Source organism: Neolamprologus brichardi, chromosome 16, assembly GCF_056152115.1.
Source record: "Neolamprologus brichardi isolate AB-2024 chromosome 16, ASM5615211v1, whole genome shotgun sequence".
NCBI lineage: Eukaryota > Metazoa > Chordata > Actinopteri > Cichliformes > Cichlidae > Neolamprologus > Neolamprologus brichardi.
In genome coordinates this window covers 6,558,036-6,580,183 of record NC_142119.1, presented here as the reverse complement: position 1 = coordinate 6,580,183, position 22,148 = coordinate 6,558,036, and the positions used below count along the sequence as shown (strand labels likewise).

General features: G+C 41.6%; 1 protein-coding gene across 2 annotated transcripts; it reads left to right on the top strand.

The window, feature by feature from the left end:
* The first annotated feature begins 2,812 nt into the window (after positions 1–2,812).
* mrasa (muscle RAS oncogene homolog a) lies at positions 2,813–19,880 on the top strand. Of its 2 annotated transcripts, none has more exons than XM_035909066.2 (6): positions 2,813–2,969; positions 12,809–13,072; positions 13,839–13,992; positions 15,701–15,800; positions 16,157–16,236; positions 17,717–19,880. In XM_035909066.2, exons 2-6 carry the CDS (start codon positions 12,880–12,882, stop codon positions 17,814–17,816), a joined length of 627 nt encoding a protein of 208 aa, XP_035764959.1. In that variant the 5' UTR covers positions 2,813–2,969; positions 12,809–12,879; the 3' UTR covers positions 17,817–19,880. The 2 variants fall into 2 exon arrangements, with proteins under 2 accessions (XP_035764959.1, XP_006793732.1); XM_006793669.3 differs by having other exon boundaries at positions 12,805–13,072.
* The last annotated feature ends 2,268 nt before the right edge of the window (positions 19,881–22,148 follow it).

The window sequence follows — 22,148 nt, the reverse complement described above, 5'->3', positions numbered from 1 at the left end:
CACCGCTGGAACTCAAACGCCCCACCATCAGCTTTGTTACTACCTTTTCACTGTGCAAAAAAACTTGTCAATAAATCTGTTGAACTCTTACAGTGCTTCACACCTGGGTGATCATTGTGTTAGCTCGTGACACTTTAATGCATCCGTGACAGAGAGTGCTTAAAAGTATAGAAAAAGGTACCTTGAGTAACTAACTACCAGCCCACTTACCAAAACAAGGAAAACATGAGATTAAATTCATTTCCTCACTTCCTTCCTTCCACAAGTGTTGATGAGATATTATTGAGACCAACAACGATTCAATAACACATTTACCACCACATCAATCATATGGAAAGAATGACTGTGTGTGCACGCTGGCTGTGTGTGTGTGTCTGAGTACATGCTTTTAAAATGGGCTTTCCTGGAAATGCTGCCAGAGAGCAACGACTTCATTTCCCATCACTTACTCACTGTAATGTGAGTTGTAAAATGTCTAACATCTGATTATTTTCAGAGGTAAAATGCATATCGGCTCCTTCTTCCTCGTTTCAATTGAATTATTTACATCTTTCTCTCTCTCACACACACATATTTCTGAGGGTTACTGGAAGTCAGTTATTACTTTATAGACCCATCAGTAATCACACTTGTATTTGAATATGCAGTCTATGTGCCCACTCATGAACAATGTTAGCCTCGATCTCTCTCATGAGATACAGTACTTGCTTTTTTGAGTGTTTACTCTTTGTTGGCTCCAGGTTGATATTGAGAGCATACACTCACCTCCTCCAAACAAGCTTACGGTATAAAGTTTCCTCTTTTAAGCTCTACTGCTTAGTGCGACTAATGAGAAGCCTCTGTTTAAATTAGACAACCCTGTAGACCTTGCCTTTCGGAGTTACACTTTATTACGACATGCGGTGTCTTTTCAAAGTGTTGTGAATGAACCCGATGGCTCAAATGTAACTCCTAGTTATTTTTAAATCTATAAAACAAACAGTGGTTACTACGTCTAAGTGTCGGAAATGAACCTTAGAGCATGTGCAGTTATCTGTTCTCAGTGATACACATTCTTTACCTTCAATCATTATCATTGCATTTACGCACAGTCCTGCTCCCGTTCGCTTGATTGGTTTTATTGACCTCTTGCAAAAACGAGCTAACAGTGCACTGTTTTCCTGCATGGGCATGTTTACACAAAACTGTTAACAGATACACTGTTACAGCTACATGTAAATGACACAGGTGAAATTCATGGTTAACCTCAAGTCATTATTAAAATAATAATCATTATTACCAAAGTAAATATTCAGTAAATGAATCAATAGATACAAAAATAAAAATAAAAGAAAAAAAGGGATGATGTTGATATCTTCTATCACAGTTTTCAGTTTGTCTCCTAGTTTGGAGGTTAAGACTTGGTAATAAAAACATAAAGAAGTTAATCTATGAGATTCTCACATGTGAGAGAATTATATAATGAAACAACAACATACTGCAAGTGCCAATTACTAACATCTGAAAAGGCTGTATGTGGGCATGGATACGGAAACGAAAAGAAAAAAGTGTGCAGTCAAACTCCTGCACATTGCTGCAACAGTAACACCTTCAGTTTTAGGGTTTTGGTGTTTTGGCTCGTTGCTATGGTATCACATATGGAACAGTACCTTTAGTATTGTATAAGACATCATATAATATGTATGCATAATATATTATATTTTAAGTTTTTTAAGTATTTAATATAATTGTGTGTTATAAAATTTCTGTACATTATGAAATAATTTTCGACACAAAGTGGGTAAACAAGAAGGGATGAGTTGTGTCTTTGCTCAAAGCGACAGGGCAGGGATGACAAACTCATTTTACACGGTGTTTAACTAATTAAAACTCAGCTTTCTGTCAGTGTAAAGAAGTTTAATTTCACATTTAAACCCTGATATATTTTAATATAAGAAAAAGGTGTAATTTCAACAGTGCATCTCAGTTCTTTTTGCTTAATAGAGAAATACTGCTGTAGTAAATAAAAGAAGTCTGTGAGGATGACTCTTTGAGCTTAAATTGTAAGAAATAAATGCAAATTGTAAAATGTAAAGAAACCTTATTAGTGTTATTGTGAATCTGCTGTGAAAATCAGAATTTTCTACAGCAGATAGTGACAAACGGGAACTTTCTGTCATTTCATTGGTCGTGTATTTCTATTTTAGTGTAGTATGAATGGGAACGGGGGAGGTCTTCATGAGGAGAAAAAGCTGCAAACCTTACGAAAATACAATTAGATGTCCAAAAATTATATCGTGATTCACATTGTCCAAAGAATTGTGCGATTCTGGCCCTCAGGTCTTATATTTGAAACCTTGCTTCATGATTAATGCTTATTAATACTTTATATATACATCAAATTATATTTTACTCTATATAACTATATTATATAGGCCCACATACGTGGACGTATAAGCGAATTAGACCCCCAACAATCCCGAACAAGCTTCAATATCAACACTCAGTCCTCTAATTAATCCGTTTGACTTCCCCTAAATTAGGAACGGTCAGTTTGACAGGACTAGCCCTTTAAACGATTCCGCTGAAGAAGGGAACAGTCCATTTCAGTAAAAAAGGGGGTACTCCGTCACTGCCTCGTGGTTTTTATACATTTTAACACCAGAAACACATCCTGAGAAAAGACAGAGGGCTTATATTTTTGTAATAATCATGAACACACATTTAATATCACACTGAAAAACAACATTTAGTCCTTTCGCGTCTCAACAGTAAAACCATTGTCCACCCCTTCGGGGACGCATCTATTTTTAGCATCAGCTGTTGCAATACAAAGATTAGCTACTCGGCGTATTGTTTCGTAGATGTGGGCAGTTCACTCCCGTCTGAGGCGAAAGGGCGGCGGTGGTTTGAAGTCGAGCTGGAGGATGAGGAGAAACATGTCGGTGTGAGGACACGTCGCCGTTGCGCCAGAGGGAAGCTCGTTGTAGGTGAGTGTGAGACACTAGAGGTCGTGAATGCGGGCGTCGGTGTTCCCGCGGGTGAAATCTGCCGTTAACGCGAAAGCCAACAACTTACTGTAGCCTAGCTAACAGCCACGGGATTACTTCGAGTAATGACAGCACGGCAGGCGGTCTGCGGGGATTATCTTGCTGTAAATGAGCGTACGACCTACCGCATCACATTTGCGGAATTTCCTTTTTCAGTGCAAACTTGAAGAAAAGAATGAAGCAGCCAAAATCCGTTATTCAGGGGCGGTTACTGTCGGCGTCCTCACACTCAGGCAGGCCCTGGCTCCGTGTGTCAGACGTTTCCAGCAGGGAAGAGTCATAAACACAGTGTTTGCCTTTTCTCTTACTCTATTTCTTTATTTCCAGCAGCTGTGTACACACACACACACACACACACACACACACACACACACACACACACACACACACACAGTGGTGTCCGGCTGTGAGGCAGAAATTGTGTGCAGATTTAACCGCTGGACAGAGAGAACAGAGGGATTCTTCATACATCAAATCATAGGATGAGATCATTCAGAAGCACCAGTCAGCCTGCAGACACACACACACACCACTATTAATAGCAAAGTGAAATCATCAGTTCATTAGGCTGTCTGGAGACAGATCCCTCTTTATCTTTTCATCAGAACTTCAGAGAAAGGCCAAACCCTTCTCCATCTCCCCCTGCTCCTCACGAGGATGGTGATGGTGGGCACAGTGCTGGATGCTTTTCTGACTTTTTCTAAACAGTTTTGTGACATTTCATGCAGGTAAATTACATTCAGATGGCTGCAGACTAGAGTGAGCGGGTGTCCAGCTTTATGTGGGCCTACACAGGCTTTATCCTCTGTCCCCGTCATGTACTGAGATGGTATCCTTCAGGCTTGATGAGGTCCAGCAGTGATTCCCAAATGATTGCAACTGCACAAAGTGCATGAAAGGCCATAATGAGGATGAAGCTGGTCACTTGACTCCGTAGACAAAACTCAGACCAAAATCAGCCACACGCACACACAACTGTCAGGTCAGACTTCTGCTTGAGGGTTTCATTTACTGGGCTGAGTGAACTGATGCAAGCTAAAGAGTCAGAGCTCTCTGAGAGCAACTTTGTGTCCTGTGACCCAACATAAGATGTGGACCACAGGGAGTAAGAGAGAGTGTGTGTGAAAGTGCAGGTTATATGCTACTGGAGCTTACTGCAAGACCAAGTCATCGTAGGCTGTGCGCTCAAAAGTGCCCTCGGCCGACGAGACGAAATTGTCATGGATGTCGTTGCAGTTGTTTTTTGGTGTCTCTTCAGCATAAAGTTTGAAAGTCACTTAGGTCAGAATTCAGAAGGTTGAACTATGCTCAACAGTTGGTTGTATTTTATTTACTTTCAACTAAAATCAAATGAAAAGAAAATGCTGAAAATGCAATAACTATAACATCAGCTGACATCAGCTAACATCAGCCACCTCCTGCCTGATCCTTTGTCGTTAAATTCAGTGTTCGAAATAAGCGCGTTCAGGTGCTTCTGCAACATATTCAAAGTTTAGGATGCGTTGATCTATCACAAACCAAGCAGCCGTTTAAAGGAGATCTGAGACAGAAACTACAAGTTTCTCTAAGGATAAAAATACACAGTGCTGTTTTCTGTGTGTGGCCACCAAGTTGTAAAGAACAGAGAGAGAGAGAGAGACTGTAAAAGTGAGGAGGCGGTGTGCATGTACAGTATCACCATCACAGGCAGAACAGTAGCTTCCACAAAAAAAAGCAAACTAGGATTTATTCCTGAAATGACAGACAATCGTGTGTGTGTGTGTGTCTGTGTGTGTGTGTCAAGTCCAAATACTTCATTCCATGTCAGTGGATTTAAAAAGATTAATAAAATTGAGTGACAAAGAATGAAAAAGTACTTGGAAGTGAACAAAACCTTTGGAAAGTAACTTGTTTTGTCTGTATTTTTGTTTGTGGATGTTTTATTATTTCACAATATCGAGTCTTGCAGGAAAAGCACGCCTCTGGAGATGTGCTGATTTATGGATGCACCTGTACTGAAGCGCAGAGATTACCACACACTTTAAGTCGTCTTGAGATAGAAGAAATGGGAGCTACACGAGTGTAAAAACAAGCCCGAGTTTCTCTTTATGCTCATGATTTAATGGAAGAATTGCACGATTAAAATAAAAATCACAATTTTATGCAGTTTATTGAGGCTGTAATCTGCATTATTTGCAGATTATCCATCATTTTTACTATGTGAGGTATGCAAATAAGGTATTACTGGTAAATGGGGGATGTAATGACTCTTCCCAAACCAGTTTAGTTCCTACCTGGGCCACACTTCCCCAGTCTTATTTGAAATACTTCCCTGCTCTGTCATATGATTTCAAAACCTCAAGAAGGTGATGTTGAAAACACTCGTGAGGCTGCACAACAGGACTTAACCAACTGATGGGCGGTGACATTATAGTCACAGATACTCTCATTTTATATTGACTAGCAAGCAAATTGACAAATTTCATCACAAAGCACAGACAACGTTATGTTTAATGTGTTTCTGAGATCGCCCTTCTATTTCATGAGCTGTATGCAGTGTAGTGACCACTAAAACTGTTGCGTGATCAAATATTAAAAAAAACCAAACAAACTTTAAAAGCATTTTGAAAAGTTCAGCTTTCTTTTAATACAAAGACACACTGCAAACATTCACATTTAAAGCTGCTCCCTGACAGCAGTTTGCATGCTCTGTTATGGTAACACCAAGCCGCCGTGCCCCGGAGCTGCTTTGATTTATGACAGGAGTATGTCTCTGTACTGGGAGTGACTGACTCTGGATCAAACTGACACACATTGTTGAAAATTTATGGATTATTTTGTTTTTTCAGGCTACACATCATCTGTTTATGCAGTTTAGGTTTAAATAGGGTCACCAACAATGCTGTGAGGTGACATGCAGTCATGTGATTAGTCATTTAGCGAGCTGTTCGCACTTTGTCCTCTCAGCCATGGGGTGTTGGAGATCTGAGCGTGAAACATGTTCCTGGAGGAAATGCGTCGAAGGCGGGAGACTTTGATTGATGTGTTCCTGTTGGAGGCAGTCGTACAGTGAAACACCGACTGCCAGAATGAGTTTAAAGCATCTGACTGTGAAGTGTAATTATCAAAGCCTGCTGCTGCTTAAATAATCATTACTTTGAAGCAGTCTCAGCTGTGCAATAAGACGCTGGCATCTACGATAGCATCTTACTCCACACGGAGGCTGCACGTTCTGTTTCTGTGCAGCTTTTGCTGCGTCTGCACGAGTCCAGCGTTTTGGAAAAGGTTCTTCTGGAAATGGTGCTGAGCCAGTTTTAGCTTGAAAACAGAGCTTGTTTTTAGTGTTGATGGGCAGAGACAGTCTTTTGAAAACCATTACTCATGTGCTTCCTGGCTGGATGGTGTCAGTCACTACATATCCTTCCCAGCATCCCCACACCCCTTACACGACCCTTTCCAGAAAAGTCCTGTACTGCAACTACTCCCACCCAGTCTGTCTCACACAAACATTTTAAAGTGCCCAGTGTACATGACTGGCTGTGTGATTATTCTGCAGTCACCCCCTTAAATGCTTCTCGCCTCCCCCTGGCCCCCCACCCAGGGGGATCAGTTCACTGGTGGGAACGTAACCTGTGAGCTGACCTCAGATCGCTGTTCTCCTCCAGCTATAACATGGCTTTAGCTTCACTTTTCTCTCATCTTCATTTCTGCTCTGTTCGTTCTGCCTTCGAGCTGCTTGGTTGGTAAAATACACGGTGGTGAGGTAACACACCGCTGTGTGTTTTACCAACCAAGCAGCTCGCTCGGCCATTAAAGGCTCGAGCCACAGATATGTCCTGAACCAGTCGGCGTGATGCTTGTCCTTGGACTGTGGCGTTACCTTAATAATGTTAGCGTTTCCTGTTTGAGGATTAACACTGTTAACATGAGACTCACTGGCTGTTTGCACTTGTTTTTTTTTTTTTTTTGCAGCGTGATGTTTATTATTTTGTCCCTGAGCAGGTTTGTGTATTTAGATTTTTGGCTAGATGACAGGACTGTCACACATTATAAATGGTGGGAGCTGTGCAGTGCCTTCTCTCCCAGATTGAACAGGTGAGATCCACACTGCTGTTATTTTAAGCCGACTGATTATAGACTGTAATTTCTAATGAGAGGTAGTGGCATTCTCAGCTATTAGCTGTTAGTTTTAAGGGTTTAAAAAAAATCTTTTTTTTTTAAAATATATAAAATATATTCTTTCTTTAACGCACAGTTATTTATGCACTGCTTTATTCTCTGCTGCTCTGATCAGCTGGTTGGCGTCTTTATGGCTTTCCAAACATGCACGATTGAAGGAAGTTTTTCCCAGCTTATATTAAAAAAAGAAAAAATATTGTTTTTATATAACTGGCTGTTATAAACTGTGTTGCGATTAGATCATTACATGGTTAATATGGGTCGGGCACTGATGTCACCCCGTTGGGGACCGTTATCTGTGGATGGATTCAGTGGCGGGCAGTTCTATGGTGAATTATTGCTTTTCCTGCTTTTTGAACCCTGTTTCTCAACAAAAAGTTAGTTTCAACATAAAGAATTTTTATTCTTGATCAACTTCAGCAAAATTTAAATTTTCGAAATGGATAAGTTAAAACATTAAAGTGGAATCTGTGTGGACTTTATCACGTGTTTAACTTGGTGAATTATGGTTTAACACTTGATCTGATTGATGAGTGTTGATATCAGCAGTACAGTACAGACCGGGGCGTGCACTGCTGTGTTCCTTCTGTGAGTTATGGAGCTGCTTTGTTCCCACGTGAAGAGGGAAATCCCTTGATCCTTTCCCAACAGCAACTAGCCACGTCTCGAGCCCAGGGAGACTTTCTGCGAGGGCAGAATATGAGGCTAAAAACACACCAGCTTCATCCATTTTCTGTGTAAATGCACACACCAGCAGCATGTAAGCAGATGTGCTGCAGATTTACTGGCTGTGTGAGGGATGAGGGGGGAAAACAGCATTTTATGGTCAGCTGGGGCTGCCGAGTTCAGTGAAGACATGAGCGAGTGCTCCTGTTTGTGTCCCACAGGGTATTTACTGAAATCATAGTTGTTGTGATTTAATTTTGTGGTTTTTGGACTTGTATAATGGGAATTACACATGAGTCAAACTGTAGTTGTAACGTGCAGTTAGGTGTACTTTTAACAACTTGGAATGAATGTGGGAGGAAATGCTTTTAGAACAAGTGAGAAATCAAAGGTGTCTTATTTTGAAAGAATCTATTAAAGGAGTGAATGACTTTCTCATGTAGCCCAGTGGGAAACTGACATGAGTTTGGGTTAGAGTTGGATTGTTAAACCTTAAACCTGCCTTCTAGGATTTCTTTAGGATTATAAACCATGACTGCTTTCTTACCATAATTCCTCCCCTAAAATCATAATGTTATAAATACAACAGGGATGGTTTTCCACAGAGGAATGCATGTGTGATCTGAGCACAACTTTTATGTTTCTTCTTTGTTACTTAATACGAGTAGGCAGTAAACCAGCTGCCTTACTGAGACAGTCTCTCATCCTGAACTACTCCTGCTCTGCAGCTCTGAGGACAAAACTGGTTTTGAGGGTAGATGATGGAGGACTGTCGCAACAACAGCTCGACCAGTGAGCGAGCTTCTCAGAAATACACAAGAATGGAGAGTAGAAGGGCCTTGCATAGCTGATTGGAAAACATGTGAACACTTAACTTAGCAGTCGAAGATGACGTTCTCACAGACAGACAAATCTATATTTAAAAAAACAAACAAACAAACCCTTTGATGCTAATGCTTCCCAGCCATATATTATATTTTGCTACAGTTGGCTAGTTAGCATCTCTGTCCTGCAGCTGATGCCAGGTTTGAGTAAAACACAAGTACCGTCTGTTTAAAGTGAAGTGATAACTCAGAAGTGTCAGCAGATACTGTTTTGGGTGGTTTGTAACACGTTGTCCTTATTTTACAAATTTAACACACTTCTGTTGAACACATCAAACATTTTAGTCCTCATGTTATCACTCTTTTTCTCGATGCATGTTATTGTCCAAAAGTCAGGCGAAGGTTAAGGGTTAATGGTCTCTTTTGTGCTGGGGTTAAGTGGTTTGGCTAGTTTGTAATAAACAGTGGTTTCTGTTGTCACCTGTCATTCTGTTTTTCTAAGACACAGATGCAGTTGTAGGGAGATGCCACCAAACAGTCTAAGAGTGAAATCAAGATGAACCTGATAAGGTTCATCTTGGTTTAGATGTTTAGAGGTTTAGATGTGAGTTGGTTTCATCGAGAACACCAAATGTATGACTGGTGTAAAAACCACAGCTGTAATGTGTGCTGTGGTTTCAGAGTGCTTCATGAGGTTATTTGTTTTTCTTCAGTCATAGATGGCTTTTAAAATGGAATAGACACCTATTTTGTGGCTTTGACAGCCATCCAGACATCTAAACGACTAAAGAGTTTATTTTTATTTTTTTGTTTTAACATCAGGAATTTGACTCAAATCTTTTTGCTTAACCTGGCTTGGCATTGCAAAGGAAGGAAACATCTTCCTTCCCTCCATTGTGCTGCAGGAAAGGATGGACTTTAGCCAGCTGACAGCTGTTTCCTGCACGATGGAGGAGGAATGGGTGTGTGGGTGGTAGGAGTGTTGATGCTAGTGGGTGAATGTTTCTCTTTTTTTATGCTTTTATCTCTTGCTGCAGTTTAATTAAAACTGTAAATCTGCAATCTGCTGCAATGTGAAATTCTGGTTTAAATTTTATGTGTTATATGTATTTGGATGGCTTTGGGTGCATGTTTTAATATCTTTGCAATAAAATTTCATATACTTAATGTTACCAATAAAATGACCTTGGAGCAAATTTCTCTTTATGAACATTGGAGCTGTTTCATTTCTAGCCAAAGAGAGAGTCTGGAATGATATCAGAATAATAAGAACCATTTGGATAATTTCTTTTATTTATGTTGAGGAAAGCTCACGCCCCCAAACTCCTCCAAAAAGCATAATATTTGTTGTTGTTGTTGTTGTTGTTGTTGTTGTTGTTTTTTTTTTTTTTCATTTAAAATTGTTCATTTTTAAAAAAAAATTTGGTATCTACAGATTAGCAGTGCTGGTATCATCAAATCAGCTTTTATAACATCAGCAGACACACTTTTTTTTTTTTTTTTTTTCCCCTGTGGAAAAATCCTTTAAGTTTGAAGCTGTGTGGGGATTTTCCTGCACGTGCCTCATGTTTCAACATTCTAATGAGATTCATATCTGGGTCTTTTTTTGCTTTTGAGCCATTCCAGTGTGGATTTGCCAGCGTGCTTAGGATCATTAGCCTGTTACAAGGTCTACTTGGAGTTCAACTTCAGCTTTGATACTCATGGCCTCAAATTTTCCTCAGATGCTTCCCAATACAAAAAATTTAATAGTTGAGTCAATGACTGAGAGCTGTCCAGAGGCAGCAAAACAATCCAGAACAATAAGATTTTCCATCGTCATGCTTCAGTTACTGGCAAAACGACTCTCTCTGATTGTTCTGTTTCAAAAGGCCTGCTCTTTGTACCCTCAGGATCAAACTGCAGATTTACTCCAACGCTCTTTCTGGACAGAAAGGCCTTTTCCTGACATGAATCCCAGGCAGGTTATCTTCATGCACACTCTTAAAAGATTGCAGATGCTTTTTCTTTATAAGCAGCAGTTGGAAGAGCGATCTGTAGAGCCTGTGATGAAATTCTGGGGTTCCATGGTGTGGTGGTTATTTGTCTGACATGTGAAAGATTCTAGGTTTGGGAGGGGATGACGCACAAGCCTGGTCTCACGGGCGTTGGTCACTCCTAGTAATGGTTCCAAGCACAGGTAAATGGGAGGGTTCGATTAGGAAGGGCACGTAGAGGAAAATGCAATGCAAATTTATTAAAGCTCACCCGTCCTGAGCATCTGCCTCTGTCACACCAACCCTGTGCATGTCCTCCTTCATTACATCCATGAAGCTTCTCTGTGCTCTTCATCTTTTCCTCCTCTAACTTTGTCCTCAAACTGCTCGAGCCAAGCGGTCCCTCTGATCGACTTGTTTCTGGTCACCCCAGATTTATCACACACATCTCCAAGCTTACGATGGCTCTGGGTTGGACTGAAGGTTGGCAGCGTCTGGGCTGACTGTGGCTGTAATTTGGGTGTTGTGAATGATGGGGCAAAGTTGGTTCCAGCCTGTGCAGATCAAATTCCATGAAGGAAGTGTGGTGCGATTATTTGTCTGCTCAGATTATTTTTAAAAAACTGTTTTAATTGTATGCCTGGAGTTAAGAGCAGTCAGTGTCACGCATTGAAAACAGGAAGCGAACTAAAGCGGCTCTCTGTGCAGCGACTCAACACCACACTACAACATTTCTGTCAACTTTGTCCTCGTATGGCCCGACTTCCTCTGCCTCACTCCTGTTTCCGATTTCTCTCACCCGCTTTCCCGCTCTCCTCTCGTGACTCATTCTTTGTAGATTTGGAAGCTTCGAGGACAGCTGTGGTCTGAACTTTCTGCCACGACAGACTGAGATAGCACGGTGGATATTAAAGCTCCAGCAACAAGGCGATGCCTGATTCGAACCACATAATCTTACGACTGAGTAGCAAACAGGCTGTTCTCCTGTGGTTTAAGTGCAGAATGCCTCTGAATGATTTGATATACTGAGCACTGACGCCGCTCCCCTTAATGTTGAAGTTTATATTTGTTCTTAAAAAGTAATTAGAAGCTCCAGCTGTACATCTGTGTTTGACCCGTCATATTTCTGTGGCTTTGTTGTCGTCATTCATTTAGTTTTGACTTGTGAACCACACGCAGGAACACTTCCCACTTAGATTTAAAATGTGCCAGCTTACAAAGATGCCATATGCACACTCTAATGGTCGTCTGTTTCACGCAGCAGCAGAATGACAGCATTTTCTTTTTTGTATTTTAGAGGAAAGCTCTTAATTTGAAACCGAAGTATTTTGCTTGGCAGGGATTTTCCTGTGTGGTGGTTTTAGCTGCTTGCAAAGGAAGCACTTGCCTATGTTGTGATGATTGTGTGTATGTGTCTAGAGAGACAGAGAGCTCTACCTGATGCTGCTTAAGTGACTCAATGTTCGTATGTTGATTCATGCTTTTCTTCAGTTTTTTTTTTTTTTAACTACTGCAGAATATTTTAATATAGTTATCTGCTATAAAAAGCCAGGTCAGGAAAATTGCCTTCATGTTTTTATCCTCGGTTACTTTGACACAGTCATCTGCTGTGATGCTCACACCTCACGTGTCAGCTTTGTTTCTATACGTGGATATAAAAATATAGACATGTACTGAGACAGAAATATTATAATTCTGATCATTTGAGTCAAAATTGAATCGGGAGCTTGTGAATCAGAATTGAATCAATTATAAAAATCGTCGACGATACCCAGCCCTAGCTGTAACCCACCGATGTGTAAATCCACCTTGTGTTGTCGCTGCTTTGGGCTTTCAGCCCGTGAGCACATGCCGCTGAGCTTGTTCCACTGGTGGGTGCAGCTCTGGGATGAACTTACTGTTACTCAGCTATGAAAATAATCCAGCGTGAGCCGAGCTGAACTCTGCCTTTTGGCCTCTCTTGCCCTAGTTTTCCCATCTTTGTTTTTCCTCTTTCTGCTTTGATCTACATCTCCTGGCTGTGCTCTGTCTCCATGGTGATGTAAAACCAGCCTGGGGGGGGAAAAATAAAAATCTTAACACATCTCTGGCTTGTTCTCCCTCCCTCCCTCCCTTTGTTGTCAATCCCTCGTCTCCCTTACTTGGTTTTAGCCAGCCAGGTGCGTCTTGTCAGCCACCTGCTATCCTACCTACTTCCCACCTTTACCGCCACTGTAGAGGGTAGCCATGGCAACCAGCGCCGTGCCAAGTGACAACCTGCCAACGTACAAGCTGGTGGTGGTGGGGGATGGGGGTGTCGGGAAGAGTGCCCTCACCATCCAGTTTTTCCAGAAGATCTTCGTGCCAGACTACGATCCCACGATTGAGGACTCGTATCTTAAACACACAGAAATAGACGGACAGTGGGCCATACTGGACGGTGAGTTCCAAAGAACCAGACAGCTTGTAAATCTTCTATGCTTCTTATTTTTTCCTCCTTTTGTTTCAGTCAGCACAACACATCCATCATCGTGCCACAAGTTAACATTTGTTATTGCTCTTCTTTTGCCTGTAATTACAATCCTGCGGCAGCTGTCTACACTGAGCTTTATATAAAACATCAGCTGTGGTTTTTCCATGTGAGAGAAACTGTGTACAATTCCATAATTTTATCCTTTCCCTTTATAATTACTCAATTTATATTTAAAGCATGCAAAAACTCCTGAAAAACAGATCATTTCTAAATTCATCTATCATTGAATATGTTCAGTCTTTTATAAGTGAACTTCTGACCTTTGCAAAGAGAAAATGTCGCTTTGTGATGCAACTGTTACGCAAGCTTGTAGCTAAGCCATGAAAGCACTCAAGATAAGGACAGTGGCCCACAGACCCACTTAGATGTACAAATGTCTTTCTCCCAGTGTGCAGTGATTGTGCTGGGGGGCATGAAACTAAAACTCACATGTTGTAGTGACAGGACGTCCACAGTGGCTCTGATAAAAATCACATTTTAAATACTACTGATGTTTGCGTGTGAATCAGTTTTGTTTTAGTCTGATGTATTTTTAATGAACATATGCATGTTCAAAGTGCGATCTTTGCATCAGATGATGCTCGGGGAGTATTTCGTGTACTTGTGTGATTTAAGTGAAGATCCCTGAGACCCTTCTCAGTGTATTAATGCATTTGTCCCAACATGGACACAGTACTGGACACGGCCGGTCAGGAGGAGTTCAGTGCAATGAGGGAGCAGTACATGAGGACGGGAGACGGCTTCCTGATCGTCTTCTCGGTGACGGACAAGGCCAGCTTTGAACACGTTGACCGATTCCATCAACTCATACTACGGGTCAAAGACAGGTAGGAGCAGAAAAATAAACACTTGGACAACCAAATAAAATATTCTTGCAAAGTCCTTTGCAGCCCCTCTTTTCTTTGTTTCTCTTGGAGCAAGTTTTGCAGCTAGTTATTAAAACATGGCTTTAATAACTAGCTGACTATGTCATAACAGTGAGCCTTATCAGCTGAAGATTATACATATGCAGAGAAAGAAATGAATGCATGGTGCGCTTACTGTATCAGTGCATTATAGGCATTTGTTTATCCATATATAGGCAGTTTATACAAGTTTAAACTGCCACATTTTTGCAACACACTTGGAAAAGTGTGGGCATTTTTTACAGTGTCTTACATGAAAGCACAGAGGATAGTATTTTTTGGGTGGAGAGAATCACTTTTTAGTGTGTTGGTGACTGAACCTGTTTCTTGGCTTTGGCTGGACTGGGGGGGGGGGGGGGGGGAGTTTCAGAAGTCCTCAGTCAGAGAGGATGGTTACTGCTAACATGGTGCCAAGCAACCTGAGAAGGTATTTAATCATGAGAAACGCTTGAAACCACTGGTGCCACGAACGTTGATCGCACTGTGTGAAAGTTGGAGGCAAGTTGTATGTAGTTTATTTTATTGAACCTTTTTATTTATACTGTTAATCTCATTCAGTATAAATGTCTCATTACACCGTCAGACAGATCTGTGTCAGATGGTGACATAAATGTGCAGTCAGGGCTGTCGGTGTCATGTTGGGTCCAAACGGAGACAAAGAACTGAAATGTTGTGAAGTAAATTTTGCCTTAGATGTCATATATAGCCTTCGATTAGCTTCCCCTTTCCATTTTAGGCACATGCTATCGTACAGAGAGTCTTGGTCTCTGTCCTAGTGTGCCCTTAGTAACACAAAGGGTACGCAGTTCAAAAGGTTTGTTTGCAAAAGCTATACGAGCAGTCTCGGAAAGCACCAAAATTTCAGCTGAAAGTCTGTGTGAACCACTCTGTTAAATATAGCAAAAGAGGAAGTAGTTCATCATATTCATTAAAGACCAAACTTTGCCCTCGCTGACTCGGTCCGCGCTGAGGGGTATGGTTATCATGTGATTTAAGGGCGGTTGGAGATGAAGGTCTCCTCCTTTCCTCGCTCTTGCTCACACCGACGGAACATCAGTTATTTCCAAAGCTGAAATCTGTCGTCGTCAGTTCTCGACCGTGACTGACAAATAAAACTGAGTCACACGCAGGAAATGGGGGGGGAAAAAAACGGAACTGAACGAGTTGGAGTCTGTCAAAATTTGGTGGCGCTCAACAGCAGCTGATCTATCCCAAATTAAACATGGCCTGTCTTTTAGTGTGTTAGTGTTTCAAATGGGGTAGGGATTAATAAGTATGTTATACTTCTTCCTACTCCATTTCAGACCTAATAATTGTCATTTCATGTCATTTAGACTCTGTTTTATTTTATTTATTTTCTTTTTTGTTTTATCTGAGCACTTACGTGTGTGTATTTACATATATATTCATATTTGTAAATGCACGTATGTGTACTTGTGTATATATATTGGGTTTTTTTCTGTATATGTCTGAAATAAATAAAAATACAATACAAAAATGCAAGCGAGAATTAGTCATATCCTCCTATGACTAAGCATTCAAGGCTGTTTGAAACATCTGTACGCATCGATAAAATATTCAGTAATACAGCGATGCATTGCATCTCGACTCTGTGTCCTTCTCGTCTCAGGGAGGCCTTCCCCATGGTGCTGGTCGCAAACAAAGTGGACTTGGTCCACCTAAGAAAAGTCACAACTGACCAGGGGCAGGAGATGGCTGCAAAGCATAATGTAAGTAGTCTTTCCTTAAGCACGTGTCCCTGATGACTTATTACCGCCTACAAACAGCATCAGGGTTTTTGAATTATGCAAAGCTTTAAGTTTCAGTGTTTTCATGTTAGTCTGTAATAAACACAGGACGTGTACGGGGGTAGAAAAGCCCAGCGTTCAAGGAAATGAGCAAATGGCATTTATAGGCCTGCAAGCTGCTACTTCTCAGCTTGTTTAGACAGGCAACAGTTCTGAATGGAATGGAATTAATACTTAATCATTATTGGTCTTTCAGAACCATCACAGACTTAAACTGCACATTACTGTAAACTTAAACACCTGACTGAGCTGCTCATGTTTCATATTTGTTTCCTCAGATAACTTATATTGAAACCAGTGCCAAGGACCCCCCAATGAACGTGGACAAAGCCTTTCATGAACTGGTTCGTGTTATAAGGTAACCTGAGGACCTTCAGATCTTTAAAATAAATATGTTGGGATAGGGATGCACTTTATGTAAAGATGGGTCACCACTGTGTGAAAGGCAGCACTTCATTAAAACTGATGGAACAAAAATCATGGTACAGACTGTGAGTGCAGGTTAAACCTGCAAAGGAACGCCGACGTGTTCCCGTCTCATTAAAGATGAAGTGAGGTTTGTTTTACAAGACACGAATTTCAGATTCTTTTACAAAATCCTCCCGACAACAGCGCTCTGTCCTAAAGGCGTGTGTGAGATGGTGTGGAGGGGGTATTAGTTTGAATGCCATGGCTAATCTGCACATCTGTGACGGTGCTGTTAATTATAAACTTGGTAAAAGGGTTTTGGATCAAAGAGGCATAGACGATACCAAAACACAAAACATGACTATGCAGCTCTAATTAAAGGAGTCTGGGCTGATCTGCAGTCACCTATAACAAACAGCATGGCAAAGAAAACCTCAAAACTCTGGAGCAGCTGAAATCTCATATCTAGCAACAGTAAAAATGCATCAGCTGGCCATAAAGCTAAAGTGATGCAACGCAGCGCAACGCTGGACTGTGAAAGTGTTTTTAGGAAGGATGGAGGAAAAAAAAAAAAAAGGGAGGGGGGGGAGAAACAAGACCAAAGCCACTTCCTGTCTTGACCCGTGTAATTTCAGAAGAATTTGGTTTGTTTTGTATGTGGTCACATCCTGTTTATAAGTCTGGCCGAACACTCCGAAGGGCGACAAGTAATCCCTCTCGTGGTGTCGGGCTTCGTGCTCGTTACACAGCAGTAGATCAGTGCGTTCTCTCACACTTTATTAAAAAAAAAAAGATTACTAGACTTGTGGAAAGCTCTTATTGTGCGTTTGCCAGCTTGTTGCTGACTCATGAGAAAACTCTTCCTTTGCAACACATTTGGAGCTCGATGAATCAACACTGCCCTCCTGTGGTCATACTTTAGACATCCAGTCACCAGGGAGGTTTACAGAATATTGAATGATCTGCCATGAGCACTCATGAAATGCTGAACTTAATCAGCAACAGCCAGCGCATTGATTTATGGATTTATGGGTTCTTTTATAGCAGTGGACTCGGCTCTGTCTCGTTTCTGGAGACATGAGAACAGGAAAACATTAGACACACAAACCTGGAGCTCAGTAAAAACAGTGCAAAGGTTATAAAAAGAGTTTTATTAAAGGGGCGTAATGTACTAGTTCAGGGTGATCATTGCCATTATCTGCTGTTTTTAAATTTGATTCCCACTACTCAGCGTCAGAAATGGAAATCAAAAGTAAAACTTGGGAAACTGACCTTGTGGGTAAAATTTGGAGATTAAAATGATGATTTCCTGAGCTGGAGAAAAATGATCATTTATATGAGATAATTACGTATAAGTACAAAGTTAAAGTTTTGCTTTCAAATGATTAAAAAAGAGGTTTATGCTTTTTCTTCTTTTTTGCTGCCTGCAGACAACAGGTCCCAGAGAGGAACCAGAAGAAGAAAAAGAAGATGAAGTGGAGGGCGGAGCGTTCCACGGCCTCCCACAGGTTCCACTGCTCCATATTGTGACCAAGCTCATCATCTCCATCATCTATCACATGCGCACACACACACGCACACACACACAAACCTTTGGATGTCAGGGAACTCCCCAGCAGTGGTCAAACTACGGGAGCACAAAAGGGACTGGGGGTTGATTGAGGAATGACTCGATGGATCCAGAAAGGAGGAAATGTTGGACTCGGCCCCTCACGATGCCTCGGACTGAGTGCTACGCCTGCCCCCCTCACTATATGGTCCTTTTCAAAGGTTTTCCTTCTTTCTTTGAGAACCTCTCCCCATCTGTACTCGTCCCTGAAATACAGTTATCTAATTTATGAACTTACTATGAAACGTGGCACAAGACGACAAACTGGCCGGGAAAGACAGAGGTCAGAATCACCTTGGACTTGGAACCTTTTGTCCTCTTGAGCAAGGGAAGGAAAAGCAGCGGTGTTTGTGGTTTTGACTCCCAGCAGTCTGTCCCCACGCACCTTCAATTCCGGTGGGAAAAGCTCCGACGTGATGCCTGAATAGGCCGGCTTTGGATCTCTGTTCTCTTTCTGCAGGGCGGACGAAGACGAGAGTGGTGACAATAGATGTTGTGCAGTGTCGTCGATAAGTGGACAGTGAGTATAGTGAGCGTGAACTTTGTGGTGATGTGGTTTGGAAATGTCAGTTTGGAGGGCGGCGAAAGGGCAAGTGAAAGAAACGTGTCATGTGTCAGTGAATGCTACGAGCAGATCAGCAAGTGTTTGATTATTGTTAAAGAGAATACTGAGACCGGTTGGCGTGATGATCTGTTAAAGGCCTTGTTTACACTTACGCGGGACTAGTTTGTCACGTGCAAACAGACGGCACCAGGAGCCACTTTGTCTCTAAGTGTTTGACGGTTGGTTCGGTTGCCTCTTCAGTCGTCGTCGTCGGTAAGGAGTACAATCTGTTAAGTACTGTACGATCAGCTGTCCTGATACTTTTCTTTTCCTCCCATGTTTTTATAGCTGAAATATTACAGAAAAATATGATTATATTTGATATTAAAAAACCAAACTGTGGCAATGTAAACAGATTCAGTGCTGTTTTATAGAAGCTCTCCAGGAAAGTATTAATGAAATAGAATAAGGGATAACGAGAGCTTCGTGATTTGCACTGGCCACTAACCAAAACCATGTGATGTCACTTTATTTCAGTCTAGAGGCTGTTCAGACTGCACCACTGAATTCAGGACTACGTCATAAGATAAATCTGTGTGGGGGGGGTAAAAACGGTAACCTGGGAATGTGTCGGCGGCGCGGCGCTCCCAGGGCTGAAAGCCATGTTAGCTTAGCCACAGACCACAGTTAGGTGTAGGGAAACTGCACACTAGAAGCAACAACACGCTCAGTGACTCGGTGCTCGTGGTCGTGCGGTGGATAGGAATGTACAGTTTAATAATCTACAAAATGGCTCGTACTGTTAACGCACTAAAGTTTCAGCTGACACTTTGCTCTCTGGATGAATGCGGACTCTTGAAGGAAGGAGTGCATCCTTTTTTTTTTTTTTTGCACTTTTAATACGATTTCTCACTTTCCTATTGGCATGTTGTTTTCTTTCTGAATCAGTAATAGAAGCGAGGAGCACGGTAACAACGTCTGAATGTAAAAATAGGGAAAACGAAGCGAGCTGATAGGTGTTGTAACGGTGTATGCCTGTTGCCTCCGTGGTGATTGTAACAGAGTGAAATTAGGATGGGACTAAAAATATTCAAAAGGTATTTAAAAAAAAAACGTTGTTTGGTATTCAGTTTTGAATTTAAGAAGGCTGCCTGTGAAAATCATTTATTAAATGACAAATTCACCTGAGCGTGGAAGTGGGAATCGACCTCTGCAAAAGGAGGAATACAACATTGACAGTACTGATCGACATTTACTGTTCAAGGGATGCTTCATAGTTTCCAGAAAAGGACTCCAGCTATTACAGAAGCAACAGACTCCAGGAAAAAAGAAGAAAAACCGAATGTGTTGAAAATGTTGCATCATGTGTGTTTGATACCATTTTGTATTATTGATATGAATCTTGTGTGTTTTATAAGGAATTAAATAATTTATTACTGTCTGTTACCTCAGTGTGTCCCAGACCTGGACAAAAAAAAAGAAGCTCCCCACTGTGTTTGTTTGTTTTTTATCTTGGAGATTCTTCACATTTGAGTCTCATATTTTGGACCAAGATGAAAAACCTGTTTGGTCCTGAGCTGAAAAGGCATAAGGACCTCTGCTTTACTGGGTCCAAGAAACTTTCAAATTTCCTGGTGAGGCTCGTGCTAAACGAAGCGAACTACCTGCTGGTATCTGTCTTTTTTTGTCCAGAAACATTTATTGATTGCTGCCTTTCTCGGGTTGATCAAAATCCCTGAGGAATCCTGAAAGGGCGATTGTGAGTAAATGAAGAGCTTCTGTTTAAATTATGTAACTGATTTCAGTTTTATACATCCTGAAACTTTGTAAGTGAATGAAGGTGGAAACTTTTACATTTGGTTTGCAAAAAAGGAGTTTTCACAAGTTGTGTAACGTGTTTTTTGGCAGGTCTGTTGTGTTCTAACTGGCTGTGTCGGACTGAGGCGCTAGACGAGGCACAATCTGTGGCCTTCTTCTCTAGCCTCAGGGGTCGATTATATTTCAATAAAAAAAATAAAATAATAGGATTGCGATTTATCTTTTTAGACACTTTTTGGGTGGGTGGGGTGGATCCGTAGAATATGCAGTACTCTCCTGATCATGTGATCAGAGTGGCGGTCAGCGGCTGCTCGTGTTTCCTGTCGCCTTGCTCGCTCAGCAGAAGCTCCCCTCATTAATCTTTAGAGACGTCACACTCCATCGACTTCAACTGTGAGAATGCTGAAAGCTTCACTTTTGCCTCATTGGCAAAAAAAGCCTGGCCAAATTCCTTGGGGGGGGGGGGATTTGGCCAGGTTGGCACACAGAACAAGTCCTGCATGTAAATCATTCATAGTCCTGTTCCTGCACAGGTGAACTGGGAAGAGGCTGCTCAGTGTGAGTCCAGGTGGACGAGCAGTGAGTCATGCCCCCAACATCAAATGATCTGAACACGAAGCAGAAAAGGTCGTCTTTGCCTTAACTAGATTGTTTCTGTTTTAATGACGCTCTAAACTCAGTGTTTTTGCACACTTACATGAATAAATGAGAGAAAAATGAACCATATTCAGCTTTGATTTAAAATGCATCTCACCACTGGGGGTCAGTACTTCACTGTCGCTACAGTGGTACCAAACGCTTTGCCAAGCACACCTTTGCATTGTGAGCAAACCCACAGACTGCTTCAAGGACCCCCCCCCCCCCCCCCCCCCCCGCCCCCAAAAAAATGGACAAATTCAGAATTAAAATGGCAAAAATCTTAAGTTCTCTGAGTAGTTTGAAAACTCACAAATAAGTAATTTATATGAAAATAGAAAAATACCAAATTGAGGCACAGCAGCCTGAGTAATTTAACCAGGAGTGATGTTTTTTTTGAGGCAGGAGCAAACAGAGCCTCGTGTTGCTGTAGCACTGTTCAGGGACTCTGGGGTCTTTACAGCATGTCCTACTTTTCATTAGAGCAATCTGTGCATTCAGATGCACACCAGACACTTTATTAGGTACAACCTGTGAATGCTGGGTTTTGCCTTCAGAATCAAAAAGCTGCTGGAAACATTCCTCAGACATTCACTCCACATTGATGTGACTGCGTCACACGGCTGCTGCAGATTTGCCAGCTGATGACAATCTTCCGTTCCACCACATCCCAAAGGGTCCTCTGCAGGGATCTGCTGACTGAAGGCCGTTTGAGTAAAGTCAGCTGTCTTGTTCATTTGAGCTTGGTGCCATGTTATCCTGAATGAGCCATCAGATGATTGGTGCACTGTGGCCATAAAGGGATGGACATTGTCAGCAACAACAGCTTGTTTGGTAACAAACAACCCAGTGACACCTGCTCAGCCGGCTGGCTTAATTGCACTCTCTCATCATCCTCTGCAAGCTTTTTTCAGCTAGATTTACTTGAGCTGCATTTTCAAGAGCAGAACCTCATCCCTAAGTGCAATGGTATGCTCACTGATTGTTACAATGAAGCTGGCCTTCCTTTCAGTAGCATTTCAAAGGATCTCCTTCTTGGTTTTGTACAATTTTAAGGACATGGAAGTAGGCTGTGCTAAAGTGCGTGCATTATTAAATGGATTGAGGGTAAGAGAGAAGCTCCAAGTGAAAACCATGCATTTGAAATGTAAAAAAGAGGAAGATGTGCTGTAAAGAGCGGTCTTTAAGGTGAGTAAGCATATGCGGCACGACTGAAGTGAAAGCCAGATTCAGCAGCTATTCACTTTGTGTGCTA